Source organism: Vipera ursinii (assembly GCF_947247035.1).
Source record: "Vipera ursinii genome assembly, chromosome: 7".
NCBI classification, from domain to species: Eukaryota; Metazoa; Chordata; class Lepidosauria; order Squamata; family Viperidae; genus Vipera; species Vipera ursinii.
Genome location: NC_139521.1, coordinates 3,545,054 through 3,563,713, shown reverse-complemented (window position 1 = coordinate 3,563,713; position 18,660 = coordinate 3,545,054). Strand labels below are relative to the sequence as shown.

The window sequence follows — 18,660 nt, the reverse complement described above, 5'->3', positions numbered from 1 at the left end:
GGGGGGGCTGCTCTTGAAACCTCCGATGACAACACTAGGGGTAGGGCAGGGGTGGGATTCAGCCGGTTTGCACCAGTTCGCTAGAGCCGGCAGCTACTTTTTTGTTGGCTTTGGAGAACCGGCTGAAGCCCTAGCTCTTTTTCGCAACGCCCGGAACAGACTGCTGGGAGTGTGTGGATGCCGCTTCCGGAAGTCCGTTCTGAGCTTCAGAGGCCTGGAGGAGGCCTCCCTGGCCCAGAACAAATCTCTGGGAGTGCATGGATGCCTCTTCCGGAAGTCCGTTCTGAGCTTCAGAGGCCTGGGGGAGGCCTCCCTGGCCCAGAACGGCCCACCGGAAGTGCATGGACACCACTTCTGGAGGTCCATTCTGAGCTGGGGAGACTCCCAGGCCCAGAACAGCCCACCATAAGTCCATGGACGCCACTTCCGGAAGTCCGTTCTGAGCCTCGGAGGCCTGGGGGAAGCTTTCCAGGGCCAGAACGGCCTGCCAAAAGGATGTGGATGCCACTTCCGGAAGTCCATTCTGAGCCTTGGAGACCTGGGGGAGGCTTTCCAGGCCCAGAATGGCCCACTGGAAGTGCATGGACGCCACTTCCGGAAGTCCGTTCTGAGCCGGGGAGGCCTCCGAGGCCCAGAACAGACTTCCGGAAGTGGTGTCCACGCAGAAAACCGGTTGTTCAGGTATTTGAATCCCACCCCCGGGGTAGGGGAGCGTGGGATTGAGAAGGTGGACTGGTGGCCTCCAGGATTGTTTTCAGGAGGTCTTCTAAAGACCCAGAGCAGAATGGGACAACTCACCGCAACCAACTTGCCACGCCGAGTTTGCCATGGCGAACTCAATTATTTGAAATACTTTAAAAATGTATTTTAATTTTTATCATTTCCATTTTGTTTTGGCGTCCCTTCTTTAATGACCCTATTCCACCGTTTCTTCCATAATAGCATAACTCTTGTCCCACAACGAGGTGTCCCGTGGCGAATTGTCGTAGACCCGACTCAAGAGTCTGTCAGGTTGGAGCTCGTGTGGCCCCGGCCTGGCTTAGAGGGAAGGGGGACCCAGCTGGGAGAGGGCTGGGAATAATGGGGGACGGAACTGGCTCTAATGCACAAGAGCATTTGATGCCAGCTGTTTGTCGTTCTGAAGTAGCCAGCCTTGCCGCATTGGAGCAATCCTTACGAGGCCGATTGCTCAGCAAGAGTTGTGTGCCCCTCCCCTGCCCGTGGGGCCAAGGAAAAGGTTTGGCCCGAAAATTAAAAATTTGGGGAACTTCACATCCACTGAGCACCTTCTCTTGACCGGTTCCCGGGCTCTGGCATGGCTGCAGTGGGAAACTCTTTTGGGTCTGCAGATGTTTTGACGTTCTTGGAGCGTTGTGCCTTCCTGTTGTATGATTTGCTCGCTCGCTTCCCCACATGACCCGGTAGAAATAGCACAAGGAAAGACACCCGTGTCGCTGAACGCAGGACCATCACGATTTTATATTTTTATTTCAGCATCTGAAGGACACTTGGGAGATAAAAATTCAAGCCCGTGTTTCAAGAGGCACAATAATTCTGCACAGACTGTTCTTCGCGCTATTTGGTAAAAACAGGAGACTGTTTCTCAAATGACGGACTAGAGTCAGAACTACGGTACACGATGAAGTAAAACAGGGAAGTCCCGTTTCTATAGGGGCAGAACATGGACCGAACCGCCCGTTGATGGGGGCTCTCTTGGGTCCAAAGGAAACCAGGCCTTTGTTGCGGAGGAAATGAGATTGTGCACAAAAAAAAGCCGGAAAATGGAACAGGTTAAAAAATAAATAAAAATGAGATGATCACGCATGCGATTTTTCAAAAACCCAGCCAAAGCAGCTAAATGAAATAAAAGGTATCGATCTGCATTATTTTTGTTGTAAATGCTGTATTTTTAACAGGTTTCTGCAGAGCGTCACTCCCTGGTCAGCAGCTTCTGCTCTTTACTTGTTCCTCCTCCCACTAAAATGGGGGGGGGAGGAGGAGGAGGAAGAGAAGGAAGAGGAAGAAGAAGAAGAAGGAGGAGGAGGAGGAGGAGGAGGAGGAGGAGGAGGAGGAGAAGACGACGACTGTGGTGTCCTTGCTGCTCTCTGAGCTTAGTTGTTTTCTTACAGACCTTTCATTATCCATCTAGTAACATCATCAGTGTTGAAGAGAGTGGAGGAGGAGGAGGAGGAGGAGGAGGAGGAGGAGGAGGAGAAGAAGAAGAAGAAGAAGAAGAAGAAGAAGAAGAAGAAGAAGAAGAAGAAGAAGAAGAAGAAGAAGAAGAAGAAGAGAGGGAGGGAGGGGTGGTTTTGCATGCTGCCTGCATCCCAACGATAGGGCTCCCTTGTTGGCCTAGAGTGGCCCAGTTTCTGCCATGCCGCAGCCCGGGGCCAGTCCATAGACCGGGGATAGGGGACCCCCTGCCCTAAAGTGTTTAGCTTGATGCCCCAAATTAGCTGCAGTCTTGAGCCACCCCAATTACCTGCTGCAAGACGGGAGGAACCCGTCTTTTCACCCTTCAGTCCCCTGACCATATCCTGCCTCCATTTTGAGGGCTCCTTCGACCAGGAGAAGAGCCTTGGTGGTGCAGTGGTTAGAATGCGGTATTGCAGGCTGACTCTGCCCACAGCCAGCAAGTTCGATCCTGACCGGCTCACGGTTGACTCAGCCTTCCGTCCTTCTGAGGCGGATAAAATAAGGAACCAGATTGTTGGGGGGGGGGGCAAGAGGCTGACTCTGTAAACCGCTCAGAGAGGGCTGTAAAGCCCTGTGAAGCGGTCTATAAGTCTTAAGTGCTATTGCTAGTTAGAAAAAAAGTGGAAGTCAACAAGAGAGGAATATCTAGGCAGGCCAACTGTCCGGGACGCATACAACGAAGGAAGCGCTTTCCCCCCAAACTCACTGCTGAAAGACAAATGCCACTTCTGAGAGTATTAAAGCAGCTACATCCTCTAAGGCACTCACAGCAGCTGCCTCAAAGGACACCCCTTGGATCACTGATGCTGCAGGCCATAAAAAAGCAGTAGTGAAGGCTGACTCTGCCCACAGTCTGGAGTTCGATCCTCACCGGCTCAAGGTTGACTCAGCCTTCCATCCTTCCAAGGTGGGTAAAATGAAGACCCAGATTGTTGGAGGGAGGATGCTGACTCTGTAAACCGCTTAGAGAGGGCTGTCAGGCACCGCGAAGCGGTCTATAAGTCTGAAGTGATATTGGCTCCATCTGCTTTTTACGTGCATGGAAAAGAGAGGGCACTTGAGCTGGCGCCGTTATGCTCACTGTTTGTACCTTGCAGTCAGCCCTAAATGTGCGGGGTGGGGGTGGCCACCTGCGAGAGGCCAAAGGGCTGTCCAGGTGGATGGGACCAGGTGAGGCAACATCCTAGGGGAAAAGAGCAGAAGGTGGCTGATGGCAAGGTGTGTGGGGGCGGAAGGTCAATGAAAGACCGCCCGAGGAGCTTTCTGGCGCTTTGCAATGAGGCATCCGTAATACTACTAGCTGTGGTGGACTTGCAGATCAATGCTTGTAGCTATAAAATAGAAATAATTGCAGCCGTCATCGTGGACACTGGGGAAGCCTGTAGGAATAGCTAAAGCTACTTCACTTGTTTCATAATACAGATAAATAATAAAGACCGGTTGCTTCGGCTGGGAATGCAAGGGTGTTCTTTTCCTCCACTAGAGCAGCCTTTGATCCAAGCAAAAGGAGAGAGAAAAATCGCCCCCCCCACCATCACTTCCTGATCTGCATGGGAGATGCGTTTCCCGGGAATGCAGTATCCACAAAAAAAAAATCCGCTTCCCATATGTCCTCTGGAACAAAACAGTTACTCTACCACAGGGGTCTCCGAACTTGGCAACTTTTAAGACTGGGGGACTTCAACTCCCAGAATTCCTACAGCCGGCCTGGAGTTGAAGTCCCCAGGTCTTTAAAGTCTTACCGAGTTTGCAGACCCCCTACTCTTACAAGCGGGAGGACACCAATGCAACCCAGCCAGAAGTCGGCGATAACTCCTAAACCAAAGAATGCAAAATAAAACACTGGTTTGTTTAATGCTGCTCAGTCTTTGTCCCACAGCCCGGTCATAATCACGCAGATGTGTCCTTCGGCTTTTTTGGGGGAAAAAAAATAAAAATGAAAAATAAAAAGATAACCCCAAAAGCCATCTTGGTTCTGAACAAAAGCAATCTGATCAATACGTACGCTGTACGGACCTGCGTTTCTTGCCTATTTCGTTCAATTTCCTTTTCTCGGAGTCCTTGAAATGCCTCGATTGAACAGTTTTCAGGAGCTAAATGCCTCGCGTGCCTTACGTTGACTATGGGCGGCTTTGGGCACACGTCAGGCAGTGCTGCCAGTTTTCCTGCTGGAAATGTGAGTCCACTGGAATGAATCTGGTCCTGATCCGAGTGCCGGGGCCGCGTTTAAGAGAGTGAGCGTGGGTAGGCCCCAGGTGGGCGTGGGGGGTGGGGTGAATTTCTGCCCCCTTAGGAAGAACTGGGCGGGCCGTCTTTCTTCTGCTGCTGCTCCAGTTCCTGCAGACGCTCCTGTCGGAAGTGAGCGTGCTGGGTGCCCACTTTATGGGCCGTTTCTGTAGCGGTGATATCAATCTGGGCGTATTTCGTGGTTTCGTTGCCTGGGGTGGGTGGAAAGGTAAAAGCATTGCAGTGAACCCCACAACTGCAGAGTGGCAATCTGGCTTTGCACAAGGACCAACAAAGAGCATCTCCATTCTTTTCTCCTCCCAAAGTGCGGGAGTAAAACTTACAGAAATTGAGGGTCTGTAATCACAAAGGTCCTTATTTTTCCCCTCACTGTGTGCTGGAGGGCTAATTTGGACTCTTATCTAGTACAGGCCATCCTTGACTTACAACCGGTCACTGGGTGACCGTTTGAAGTTACAACGGCGCTGAAAAAAAGGGTCTCTGGATTATTTTTTCACACCGGCGACGGTTGCAGCATCCCCAATGTTGTGCGACCAAAATCCAGATGCTTGGCACAACCGACTCGTATTGACGATGGTCTCCGTGTCCCAGAGTCACGTGATCCCTTTTACGACCTTCAGACAAGGAAAGCCCATGGGGAAACCAGGTTCGCTTCGCAACCGCCTTGCTAATTTAACAACGGCGGCCATTCCCTTAGCAAACGGGGCGAGACAAGTCGCAAAACGGGGCAAGACTCGGCCAATTTCTCACTTAGCAACATCAACTTTGGGGCTCAAGAGTGGTCGCAAGTCAAGGACCACCTGCAACTGTGGCTATTTTAGCTAGATTCGGGGTGGGGAGGGGCAGGGAAAGAAGCTTTATATTGCTAAAGTCTCAGAACATTACGAAAGGTTTACGCCGGGGGTCTTCAAACTCGGCAACTTTAAGACGTGTGGACTTCAACTCCCAGAATTCCTCAGCGAGCCCTGGCTGGCTGAGGAATTCTGGGAGTTGAGGTCCACACATCTTAAAGTTGCCAAGTTTGAAAGCCCTCCCCCCGGTTTACGATCTTTCCTGCTGGGTTATTTTCAGAGATTCTTACCTCGAATCCCTGCGCTGGGCTCCTGAAGCTCCACCTCCATGTAATGGAGTTGCTTCTTTGCGGTGGGACTTGTAGGGATATTCACGTACGTTGCCGTCTCGCCGTGCGGTTGCTCAGAAAGCGGCAGTTCTGCAGAAACAAACAAGAGGCGAAATCTGTGGGGATGACCATGGGAGCAGGAAGAAGCCTGGCAGACCAGACAATGGTCCGATAAGTAGCAGCTGAGCGGAAGGAAGGTGGGGCATGAGACTTGGGCTGTAAAGGGGTGTGTGTGTGTGTGTGTGTGGGAGCAAAATTTCCTTTGTGTGTGGTTTTTTTCTTTTAACGATCATGTAATCCCTTAAATCGGGGTGGGATTTGGGCAACTGACTGGAGCTGAGCGTTTACCGCCCGGATGCCCTTCCCGACGCCTACGCAGAGTTTGCAGTAGGTATTTTGTCTTCTTGCCCTGAGACAGAAACTACAGAATTTCCTTGGTTTTTTTTTTCTTCTTTCTTTTTATGACCTCGTAGTCCCTTAAATTCGGGGCGAGGTCATGGCGACTGACTGAATCTGAACATTAACTGGCTGGAGACCCCTCCTGACACCCACGCCACGTTCACGGCAGATATTTTCTCTTGGCCCCCTTTGTAGTGAAACTACGAAATCTCCTTTGTGCAACCTTGCCATAAAGGTAAGTAGCGCTCTTGAGCAAGCTACCTCGCAAGGGTGAAAAACGGACTTTTAAATGACAATCACTTAACTGGGTACGTCGGGAGGGGGTGAGCACCCAGAACTAGAATGGGGAACATTTTTCCTTCGGGCACGAATGACGCGGGAAATTCAGATCCATCCATGGTTCTTACCTAGATTAGCTGCAAACATTTGAGATGATAAAATTGAAGTTTCCTTTAAAAACACACAAACGCACACATAGAGAGAATAGGCTGCATTAAAATACGCTTCTTGAACAATGAGTAGTCCTAAAGCTAACCGCCTTCTATTGATCTTCTATTGATCTCTATAGAAACGCATCAAAAAGGACAAAAAGAAAAGAAAATAGCCAGGAAGGCTTTAAAGGTGATAAACCAGCACCTGGAATTGCAACTGGAAACACACTGGCAACCAACACAAGCCAGCTCAGGGGTGTTACAGATGTCCAGTATCTGACATTCTTTAACACCTGTGCAGCCTCATTCTGCACCAGTTGTAAGCTTCCAAATGTTCTTCAAGGGCACCACCCTGTAGAGCACATTGCAGCAGTCCAGACAAGACTTGGCCATGAGGATATGAGGGACTGTGAGCAACGATACGGCCAATTTCCTTTTCCAGCAAACCAGAGCTTAATCCAGGAGCCACCAAAACACACCGCCTCCGATGCTGACAGAGCTAGCCGCTTGCATGTAAACAGACAGTGAACCCCACGCCCTTCTAGCATGGATATTACCTAGTGTGAAATGTCTGCAAGGAAACAACTCAGCTCGCGGAGCACCCGGGAGTCCACAGTTTAAGCCCGAGCTACAAATATTACCTTCTATCAATTTACTTTACATTAGAATCCTAAAGAGAATTTTTATCAAAGGATGCACCCTTGGCGTACGACTCTAGAAAAATTGTCTAAAGCGTATCCCAGAGATTCTTTTTCAGGATGCAACTGGGCTTTCTTGTTTTTCCTTTGAAGACGTTTCGCTTCTCATCCCAGAAGCTTCCTCAGCTCTGACTGGATGCTGGGGAATGGAAGGATTTATATTACTTGCAGACCGCTGGTTATTTGCCTCCTTTTAGAGGGTTGTTGAGGCCACTTGGACTCCGAGGACACAGATAAACCTCCAAGTGGCTTCAGCGGCTCTCTAAAAGAAAGCAAACGACCAGGAATATAAATCCTTCCGTCCTTCACCATCCAGTCAGAGTTGAAGAAGCTTCTTGGATGAGAAGCGATACGTCTTCAGTGAAAAACAAGAAAGTCCAGTTGTCTAAAGCGGTACGAAGGTAGTTTGAAGGGATGTTGGAAACCTGGATAACAAGACGAGTCATTTTATCACCCGTGGTGGTCGTGTAAGAAAGCGAGAAAGTTTTGGATCCAAATACACAACTAACGGCAACACAGATGCAAAGCAAGGTGAGCGGCTAGCCACGTTTTACCTGTATCCCACCACAGACCGGGCAAGATGGGAAGAGAGCTGGCTTCGTCTCGGAAGGGGAGCTGCACAGTTCGCAAGAACGGCTGGAGACGGCCCCGCACGGAACAGCCTCGGGCCGTCCACGCTCCTGGCCCTGCACCAGCTGCCTGAGCTGTGTCTCCGGGAAGGGGCCTTTGGCGCTTCCCGGTGAGAAGACGCCCTGCAAGTCCTTTTCCTGGCTTGGCCTGGAAGCGGCTTCTCTCTCCAGAGGCGAGGCTGGCTGTTTTGTGTCCCCTTTGGAGGTCTGGGCCTTGGACAGGCCGGCCTCCATAGCAGAGGCGAGAACCCCTGCCGTAGGGGTTGCGAGCAAACTCCGGGGCGTATCGTAGGTGTGCCGTAGCCAGCTGGGGGCTTGGTACTCCAGGCTGGGGCTCCTCCCCGGCTCTCCCGGCAGGCAGCTGCAAACATTCCGGTCGGAAGGGAAGCTGAGCGAGAGGTTCAGCAGAGAGCCAAACTCATCCCCAGGGCAAATGTCCAGGCTCCCCGTGTAGGAAGAGAAGCTTCCTGAATACGAGGAGTGACTGCCGGTTGCTATCCCGCTGTCGGATGAGCTCTGGCGGCCAATTTCTTGGAGCTGCCTGCAGTGCAGGAGGGTGGGGGGTGGTTTGCTGGGCCCCTGGGTTCCTTCGGACTGCAGCTTCTCTGTGGCGGCGGCCGCAGCTGGTCCACGAGACTCCTGGGAAGTGCCGGCAGAGGACTGCTCGGGCCAAAGGGTCAACCTGCTGCCAATGCTGGCGTCGGAGTGGCTGGTGTCCGAGGAGGCACTGGACAAGCTCCGGTCATCCCCTGATGGACAGAAGAAGGGACACAGGATTAAAGAAAGGAAGAGGTGTGGGAGCAGAGAGGGATCCCGGTAATCCTGGCCAGGCGGGGCAGCATCTATTGTGACCTGGGTCGCGTAGGGAGAGGCAGGCTTGGACAGTCCTTTATCGCTCTGTTAAATTCCACAACAAACAGTCCTACAACGGCCGGTAAGGCTCCATCGCCAACTTCCCACAGTCCCACAAACAAAAGCCAGCAAGCTACAAAAACAATCCACAAAGGCAGAGAGGAAGTCCAAAGACAAGGGGCAGGTTTACGGGGCAAGGTCCAGAATCAAAGTCCACAAGGCAGAAGCACGAGTCAAGGCTGAGTTGTTCCAAGGCCGGGGGGAGTGCATGCCGTGGCAAACAATTATTCCCGATAAAGACAAACTCTGCTTAAGTCAACCCAAGCCAAGCATTCCTTGTGAGAGGAGGGGCAAGGTGGCCTCCTCACCAGCTGCCTTGCAGACCTCCTTTGAGCTTGCCTCTGCTCTACTCTCCATGCCCTTGGATCGAGCAGGGGAGGCAGCTGTTCCTCATCAGAAGGTGCCCTTCATCCCCACTCCCTCTCCGCAGCCATCTTACCCCCATGTCTGTGAGGACAGGCAGCTCCGTGCCCAGTCAACCCCCTCCCCCAATGCCGAGGACAGCATCCTCCTTGGCTCCTGGCTTCTCCAAACATTCCAGGGGAAACAGGCCACCCCCGTTGGACCCCAACTCTTCCTCCTCCTCCGAACCGGGATCTGATGGGGTCATGACAGCATCTGGCAGGACTGGGACAGGCAGATTAAGTCACCTGCAATGTAAATCTGTCCCAGAAGGAAAATATGGCAGGAAGACCCATGACTCGCTACTCATATTTTAGACCTGGCTTCCTTTTTCCACTTCTACTCAGTGCCCGGTCCAAGCTCCTTCCAATCCTTGCCAGAGAATAAGCAGAAGTCCGGTGGTGTTTTAAAGACTAGCTAGGCATGGGGGGAGTGACCGGACTCTGCTACCGTATTTCCCCTGAAATAAGACCTAACTGGAAAAAAAGTCCTAGCGTGCATGATTTCCCCCCCCCCCAGGATGCTTGTAATATAAGCCCTACCCCCAAAATAAGCTCCAGTCAGCCAGATGGACGCATTTAGTATGTCCATCACTGTGCACGGCGGACGTATTGAATTATAAAATAATAATATTGATATATAATTAAATATAAACGATATTATTGACATTATTTATTTGAATAAACGTAGATTGGTGTACATGAAAAAAATAATAATAATGACATGCGGTTGAAAATATGCCCTAATGCATCTTTTGGAGCCAAAATTAACAAGACCTGCCCTTAATTTTGGGGAAATACGGTATCTCTGCTGTTGCTCTGGCTAGTCTTGCAGACAGCTTTGTCCTGTGTTCACTTCTGCCTGCTCCCCAATCCCCCTGTCTCAGCAACTGCCTTTTATGAAGCTGGCCAAAGAATCTTCTTTGCAGAGCCGGAACCTGGCACCGGCTGTGCAAAAAGGCGGCAATCACAAGGCCAGTCTGGCATCTAAAGCACAGCCTTATTCTCCTCTGGGCCTTAAGGATCCAGAGTGGCAAGGTGCTTCAGTTCTGTGGCTCAGCTGCAAAGCAAACTCCTGGGATGGAGAAGGAAGGGCCGGGTGATATGTTACCTCCGCTTCCATGTCCGCTGCCATGGGACAGCAGGCTGAGGCGCTTCTCCAACTTCGAAGCCTCGTAGGCCACCCTTTCTTCCACACAGGCGGGACTCGCACTGGGGTCTTTGAGAAGAAAGAGAGATCTGTGAGACAGGCTGAGAATAATTCTAACAAACAGTTGAAGGACAGCCTGGCAGGTCCAGCCCAGCTCTGGCTGATCCCAAGATGGCCAGGAGACCAAGCCCAAGTATGCTGAATGAAGTTAACAGTGCATCACAAAAGAAAGTCGGGTGACTTTGAGCATTTACACCAGGGGTCCCCAATCCCTGGGCCGCGGCCCACTAGTGGTCGATGAGCCTTTCAAAACCGGAGGAGGGAGGTGGTTTAATGAATATTAATGGGCTAGCTCTCCCAAAAACACTTTAACCAAATTATTTCTCTTGTTCCAAATAATATACACAAAAATAGAGGAAGAATTATTTGATGATCCAAATGCACTGACTTGGAAAGTTAGTTGGCAAAGAAAGAAAGCTAGAGTAAGACTGAAGGAAACGGAAGCTTTGACCTATCAGAGGGGATGCTGTATTATTTAGAGGTTTGAACACAGTTAAGAATAGACGGTTAGAAATAGAAGTATTATTATAACTAGATAGTATATTATATTATATCTTGGTATGAAAAGGGAAGTAAGAATAGGTGAAGAACTTTGAATAAGGGATGCTTTTAGTTGCCCAAATGTAACTTGTTTTGAAATGATAAATGATTGGGATACTTTGAACATGGATGGGAAATTAAAATTGAAAAAAAAAGCGAAAATAGGATATGGATTAAATAAGTGGAAACTGAGTGCAAATGGGAGTTAAGATATATCTTGGCTAGGAAAGATATTTTAAACTGACCTTATCGATATTATTGGAAAAATGTGACGAACGTGGATGTGCAATTGTATGTTTACTAACCATAACAGGAATTGTGTTTGCTGAGTGTGGAAAAATGGTTATTACCAGAAGAAGAGAGAAATGTACTGGTGAGTGTAACATTGGACTTAGTTGGAAGAAGATTATATGTACCGCAGAATCACTATTGGACACAGTCATCACGTTCTCTATTGACCACTTGTTTGTGAAAATAGAACATTAATAAAACATTTATAAAACGAGATTAAAAAAACGGGTCCCGGAAGCAGCGGGCGAGCACAGATGCACATCCCCACTTGCGAGAGCCCTGGGTGCGTGTGTCCGCCACTCGCTGTGCACGCACGCACACCACCCACTCGCGGGGGACCATCCCCTCTTCCCTCCCCCACCCGGGTCCACAAAGCTGGAAAGTTTGGGAAACTCTGCCTTATACAGTTGAGTTGGGTTAGGAGCTGTGCGTTTTTATCCCATAGGGTTGTGTTTTCCTCTCTCTAAATACCTAAACGTCGGGATTTAGTTATTTAGAACGGAGCAGGGACAGAAGCATCAGGTCTGCTCGTCACCCCACTCCTGTGTGTGTGTGTGGGGGGGGGTTTCCCGTCTTAACCTGCTAGCACCCGCCGGAAGCCTTTGGTTGGAGAGATGCCGTGAACAATGCAGTCAAAGAAAAAGCTGATCTTTTCTCCTTCCGTGCACGAGAGGAAAAAGACGCCGGCCCCTGAAAAAGAGCAAAAACGTTGACGCTGCTACGCGTTCAGCAATTTTTTTCCCCCCAAACTGTGACCCTTTTTTATTAGTTTACGATGTAAAATACAAAAACACAAAAGCAAATAAGGGGGGGGGGTAAATAGGGGAGGGGAAAGAGAAGGGGAAAATGTAGAAAAGGGGGGGGGCTAAGGCATTGACATAATAATAATAATAATAATAATAATAATAATAATAATAATAATAGTAATAGTAATAATAATAATAATAATAATAATAATAATAATAATAATAATGTTGGAAGGGACCTTGGAGGTCATCTAGTCCAACCCCCTGCTAAGGCAGGAAACCCTATACCATTTGAGACTTCCGACTCTCTTGGGTGCAGTAGAATAAGATAGCCACATACAAATCTCAACTTTTGCTTAACAGTATAAACTAGCCATTTCTATAACAACAGATCTATCCAATCGGGAAAACCCAAAATCAAATTTCATTTTTTTCCCCACCTCGAGCACGAAGTCCAGAAGTGGTTTCCAAGGAGAAAGAAAAGTAATTGGGTTGTTTTTTTTTCTTTGACCAAAGTAGCCAATTTAGCCATCTCTGCAAAAATCCATCAGCTTTTGCAACTGTTCGTCCGTTGTAGGGATCAAAAGCATCCTTCCATTTTTGTGCATTATTTTCTTGCCCTCAACGTATATAGCATCAAAGTTCCCCATTTTAACCTCCAAGTCTTTTTCCCATTAAAGCCAAAAGAAAACTTTCTGCTTTTATCATTATATTCACTTTGAGAATCTTCTGTGTTAAGATGTGAATCCTACTCTGATATTTCTTTGCTTTATAAAACTGCTCTAAACTGCTGAGCTCCGGGACAAGACAAGACTTTATTGAATATTAAGCTTTCATCAAACCACTGCTGATGTTATCAAAGTTCTTATAACCCCTTAGATGTTAACAATCTAGTTACTGAACATGTCATAAGTCTACCCAACCCTCGCTCTCCCAGAGATCAGCGAGTTTAGCAGTTTTTAAAGTGAATATACCTGGGACCCAAATTTTTAAAATAATTACAGATGTGTACATGCATATGTATATCTTGGCACGGTGAATACTCACAGTAGCCGCATCGTGTTCCGCCTTCAAAAACAAATCCGTTAGGAACGGCCCCATAGCGGCGGAGGTCCGAAAGCTTCCAATGACCCATAATAACTGGTGGGACATCTCTCACCAGGACTAGCATGTCGTTGCAGAAGTGAAGAGTCGCTGGGCCACTTTCCAACTTGGTTCCAGGCGCTACCACAACGTGAAACCTGTGGACTGTTGGGACGGGGGGGGCGGGTTTACAAACCCCAAGGAATTCAGTTTTTCATCTAAATATCTTTAGTCTACATGCTGCCTTTGGATCAGCTAAGATCTTTGCATCTGCCAGCATCACTCTGACAATACCCAGGGAGGACTATCACTACATATATATATTCATACAAGCTAATAATTCAAATTTGCCTGAGGAACCATTTGGAATGCAGAATTTGAAGATGCTTAACAGAGGGAATGCAAAGCATAAAGACCTGGGGTAGGTCATGGGATAAATACTGTTTTTAAAGTTCCCTCAATAGTGCATCGTTTAAGCATCAAAAAATAAGAGGGCCAATGAATTTATGAAAGAGAACATCGTTTATTTTTCTTTAAGCAAGTCAAGACAAGGAGGGTGGGTATATGCAGAATGTTATTGTTTTTTGAGAGCTGAATGCAACAAAATTTCATTTTAATGTATGCTGATTAGTGTACATTAAAGTGACAATGAAGTTGTATTCCATTCCATTTTCTATTCTGTTCCATTCCATTCCATTTTTCATTCTTCATTCCTCTATTCTATTCTATTCTATTCTATTCTATTCTATTCTATTCTATTCTATTCTATTCTATTCTATTCTATTCTATTCTATTCTATTCTATTCTACTCTATTCTATTCTACATTTATTCTATTCTATTCTATTCTATTCTATTCTATTCTATTCTATTCTATTCTTCTATTCTATTCTATTCTATTCTATTCTATTCTATTCTACATTATTCTATTCTCTTTATTCTAATTCTATTCTCTTTATTCTAATTTTATTCTATTCTAATTCTGTTCTAGTCTATATTCTATTCTATTCTAAAGGTAAAGGTAAAGGTTCCCCCGCACACGCGTGCTAGTCGTTTCCGACTCTAGGGGCCGGTGCTCATCTCCGTTTCAAAGCCGAAGAGCCAGCGCTTGTCCGAGGATGTCTCCGTGGTCGTGTGGCTGGCATAATAATAAACCTTTATTGTCAAAGTACAACATGTGTACATTGAGATTAGCTGAGCCTCCCCCTGTGCTCTCTCCCCCCAACACACAGTGACAACAAACCCTCCATCCCACCACACTATGTGAACCAACTACACCACACACCGGCCTCCCAAGTCAACTCTGCATAAGATTACATGACTAGACGCCAAAGGCGCACGGAACGCTGTTACCTTCCCACCGGAGTGGTCCCTATTTTTCTACTTGCATTTTTACGTGCTTTTGAACTGCTAGGTTGGCAGAAGCTGGGACGAGTAACAGGCGCTCACTCTGTTACGCGGCACTCGGGATTCGACCCGCCAAACTGCCAACCTTCTGATCGACAAGCTCAGCGTCCTAACCCACTGAGCCACTGCATCCTATTCTATTCTATACTTTATTCTAATTCTATTCTAGTCTAATTCCATTCTAGTCTATATTCTATTCTATTCTATTCTATTCTATTCTATTCTATTCTATTCTATTCTATTCTATTCTACTCTATTCTATTCATTATTCTATTCTATTCATCATTCTATTCTATTCTTTATTCTAATTCTATTCTAATTCTAACTCTAATTCTAATTCTAATATTCTGTTCTGTTCTGTTCTTTCCATTCCATATTCTATTCTATTCTATTCTATTCTATTCTATTCTATTCTATTCTATTCTATTCTATTCTATTCTATTCTATTCTGTTCTATTCTATTCTATATTCACAACAGCACTGAAAAATGTGACTGATGATCCTTTTTCACACCACCATTGTGGCATCCCCGTGGTCATGCGATCAAAATTCAGACGCGTGGCCACTGACTCATCCTTAGGACTGTTGCAGCAGCCCCGTGGTCACATGATCAATTGAGAAGCTTGGCAACTGACTCGTAGCTACGACCGTCGCTGTGCCCTGGGGTCACGCGATTCCTCTTTTTTGACCGCCGTGACAAGACAAGCCAAGGGGCAAGTCGGATTCCCTTCACGGCCCTGTCACCACGTGCCGCCGTGGCGGCGATTCCCTTAGCAACGCTGGCAAAAAAGGTCGCAAAACGGGACAAAACCCACTGAACTGACGTCTCCCTTAACAACGTGGGATTCGGGGGGGGGGAGCTCAACTGGGTTTGCAGCTGCGGTAGAGGGAGAACAGGGATCTGAGAGCCCCCTTGCCCTGGGGGGTGGGGTGGGGGCTGCTGAGTTCCCGGCAATCTCGTTCGAAATGGCTCCTCAAAGCTGGCTAGAACCTTAAGATGCGAATGTCTTCCAGGCAAAAAAACAACAAAAAACGGGCCTTACCTTCCCCTAAACTGTAGCGGACGTGCAGATCCCAGACGTGCATGGTCTCCTTGCTCTCAAAGCCCAGCATGACCACCTGGGTGAGGCAGATGATGGCCAGGCTGTGGGTCAGCCCCTCATAGCAAAGCCCGGGTTCCAAGCCACAAATGTCCTCCAGGGTCACGCTGCTCCGCTCCTTCAGCCCTCGCAGGCGGTCAGCCCTCTCCTTGTACACCAGCAGGAGCAAACAGTCTGAAAGAGGGAGGGAGGAAGAGAGGGAGGGAGGGAGGATGGCCCTCAAACACAACTCTGGGTCCTCCCCGCCCCCACCCCACCCCACCCCGAGGAGATGCAGAACCCGAACTCACAGCTATTCAGATCATCCGGGGGGGGGGGGCAGCAGCACTGAATTCCTGCCTGCCCTGGTCTCCCCACACTCTCCTGATGCCCAATCCTTTGGGGGCCCCTCCCAGTCTGTTTCCCCTCCTGCCCCGACCCCCCGACACCCCCCCCGAAGTTAGCCACACTTTCGCATTACAGATCTACAAAAGGTGCGTTATGGATATGCATTAAAACACGTAGCCTCGCTTTTCTTGGTTGCACCCTTTGTCTGGAAGGGCCTAGGGCCGGGGTAGGCAACCTCGGCTCTTTTAGGACTCGTGGACTTCAACTCCCAGAATTCCTGAGTCAGCTATGCTGACTCAGGAATTCTGGGAGTTGAAGTCCACGAGTCCTAAAAGAGCCAAGGTTGCCTACCCCTGGCATATCGTTTCCTGCCTGAGCAGAGGGGGTTGGACTAGAAGACCTCCAAGGTCCCTTCCAACTCTATTAACGGAATATCCGAGGGGCTGCCCCAAAGAAGAGTGGGGGGGCTCAAGCTAATCTCCAAAGCGCCGGAAGGCAGGACAAGAAGCAACGGATGGGAACTCAGCAAGGAGAGAAGCAACCTGGAACTAAGGAGAAACTTCCTAACGGCGAGGACAATTAATCAGTGGAACAACCTGCCTCCAGAAGTTGTGGGTGCTCCATCGGAAGGGACCTTGGAGGTCTTCTAGTCCAACCCGCTGCTCAGGCAGGAGACCCTATACCAGAGGTCCCCAATCTTTTGGGCAACAGGGACCAGTTCCCTAGAGAGTGCATAGTTGTGTGTGCTGCCTTGCATCTCTCGGATGGGGCTTTGCTTGTTTGTGCAGACCGGTTGCTGGCAGGCCGTGGCCCGGTACTAGCCCACGGACCGGGGGTTGGAGACCCCTGCCCTATACCATTTCAGACCAATGGTGGTCCAGCCTCTTCTTAAAAACTTCCAGTCTTGGAGCATTCACAGCTTCTGGAGGCAGGTTGTTCCACCGGTTAATTGTTCCAAGTGTCAGGAAATTCATCCTTAATTCCAGGTTGCTTCTCTCCTTGGTGAGTTCCCATCCACGCTTTGGAGAATAGCTTGACTCCCTCTTCTTTGGGGCAGCCCCTGAGATACTGGAAGACTGCTATCCTGTCCCCCTCCTACGCCTTCTCGTCATTAAACTAGACACACGCAGTTCCAACAACACTCCTTTAAACGATGACAAGCATCTTTCAGACATATGTTGCCCTATCGCACGGTTGATCGATTTAGGCTTTCAGGATTCAGATTGTTTTGGGAATTAAAGCACGACCTATCCATTAGCACAGTAATAGGACGGCATTTAACGAATCCTCCCAATTAAAATAAGCATCCATAGTATCCTTGCTCGTCCTACAGGTGTTCCTCAACTTGCAGCCACAATTCAGTCCCAAACTTATGGCGCCGAGGGAAGCATTTGTGAAACGAGCCTCGCCCCATTTTACGACCTTTCTTGCCAGCGTCGTTAAGTGAATCGCTACAGTAAGTAACCCGGTTGTTACGTGAATCGGGCTCTTCCCCCCCTTGAGGTTGCCGGTCAGGAGGTGGTAAAAGGGATCGCCTGACAGCCCAAGGACACCGCAACCGTCGTGAACCCGAGTCAGTTGCCAAGCGTCTTGAATTTTCACGACATGACCACAGAGATGCTGCCAACGGTCGCCAAGTGTGAAAAAAAACTACTGCTTTCGGACAGCGCCCTTGTAACTTTGAACTGTTACTAAGTGAGCTGTAGTAAGTCGAGGACTAACTGTATTAATGACAATTCAGTACAGTGGCCCTGGGGAGGCCCCAGGGCTTGCACACACACACACCTTGGGACAGTCTGGCAGAATCCCACCCTTTGCAGGTCCCTGCCCATCCAGGTGAGCCAAGAGGGGGGGCTCTAGAGAAGACCCCCGTGAACTTTTAGGGGCCCCCTCCTCCTGGCCATGCTGTCCCCCCAGGAGCAGGGGCTGCGGGGATGCCTCCCCGCCATCCGAGGGGCTGCCAGAGCCAGACCCTCGCCCACCCTTCTGCTCCCAGGAAAGGTGGCAGGCGAAAGCCCAATAGGTGTAGCTGCTGCCCCCAGCGCAATGCCACTTTGGTGTGTGTGTGTGTGTGTGTGTGTGTGTGTGTGTGAGAGGTGGATAAGCAAGCGGGCAGCAGCGGGGGCACGGGGACAGGAGGCCACCAGGAAAGACCAGGGGGGCGATGGGGGAAGGGCAGCTCTGGCCCAGCCCCCACGAGCTCTCCCGGGGCCCCTCCTCCTGGCGATGCCCCCCCCACCGGTCAGGGACTGCGGTGTGTGTGTGTGTGTCCCCCGTGCCGTCCGAGGGGCTGCCAAAGCCGGACCCTCGCCCACCCGGAGCAGCCCCTGCCCGCTCCCCAGTGCGATGCCACCTGGGACCTGACTTTGGGGGCGGGGGGGGAGGGCGAGCAACCGCAGAGCGGAGAGGCGCGGGGGGAAAGGAGGCCACCAGGAAAGCCCGCGGGGCGACGGGGGAGGGTTGGCTCTAGCGCAGCCCCCTCCCCTACGACCTTTCGGAGCCCCCCCTCCTCCTCCTGGTGATGCTCCCCCCCCCCAAGGCCGGGGCAGGGGCAGCCGAGCCCCAGCGGAGAGGGCGCGGGGACGGGAGGCCACCAGGAGATCCCAGGGGGCGGGGCAAACCGGGGGAGTGGGAGAGGGGGAGGGAAACTCACCGGCCACCGGAGACGGCTTGCGCAGGACCAGCCACCGGCTCTTCCACTGGGGGAGGGAAAAAGAGAAAAAGACAGAGGGGGGGGTTGAGCGGCGTCCCCGGGCGTCCCCTCCCCACCCCCCGCCCTTCCTGCCCTCCCCCTCCCGGGCACCTTCTTCCCCTCCCGCCACTTCAGCTGCCCCTCCAGCACCACCGCGGCGGCGGCGGCGGCGGGCTCCGTCATCTTCGGGCATGGCTGCCGACAGCTGCTGGGGGGGCGGGGCCAGAGGAGGA

At 50.0% G+C, this 18,660-nt stretch overlaps 1 protein-coding gene across 3 annotated transcripts; it reads right to left on the bottom strand.

The window, feature by feature from the left end:
* Positions 1–4,031: 4,031 nt before the first annotated feature.
* Positions 4,032–18,624, bottom strand: DOK7 (docking protein 7; the record flags this gene model as incomplete). 3 transcript variants are annotated; one of them, XM_083367660.1, is made up of 10 exons in its annotated part: positions 4,032–4,634; positions 5,525–5,653; positions 6,370–6,412; positions 7,646–8,469; positions 10,145–10,252; positions 11,654–11,764; positions 12,868–13,068; positions 15,352–15,582; positions 18,389–18,434; positions 18,539–18,624. In XM_083367660.1, the coding sequence occupies 10 exons, from the start codon at positions 18,608–18,610 to the stop codon at positions 4,486–4,488; spliced, it is 1,914 nt and encodes a 637-aa protein (XP_083223786.1). In that variant the 3' UTR covers positions 4,032–4,485. The 3 variants fall into 3 exon arrangements, with proteins under 3 accessions (XP_083223786.1, XP_083223787.1, XP_083223788.1); XM_083367661.1 differs by lacking the exon at positions 11,654–11,764; XM_083367662.1 differs by lacking the exon at positions 15,352–15,582 and having other exon boundaries at positions 18,539–18,610.
* Positions 18,625–18,660: the final 36 nt, after the last annotated feature.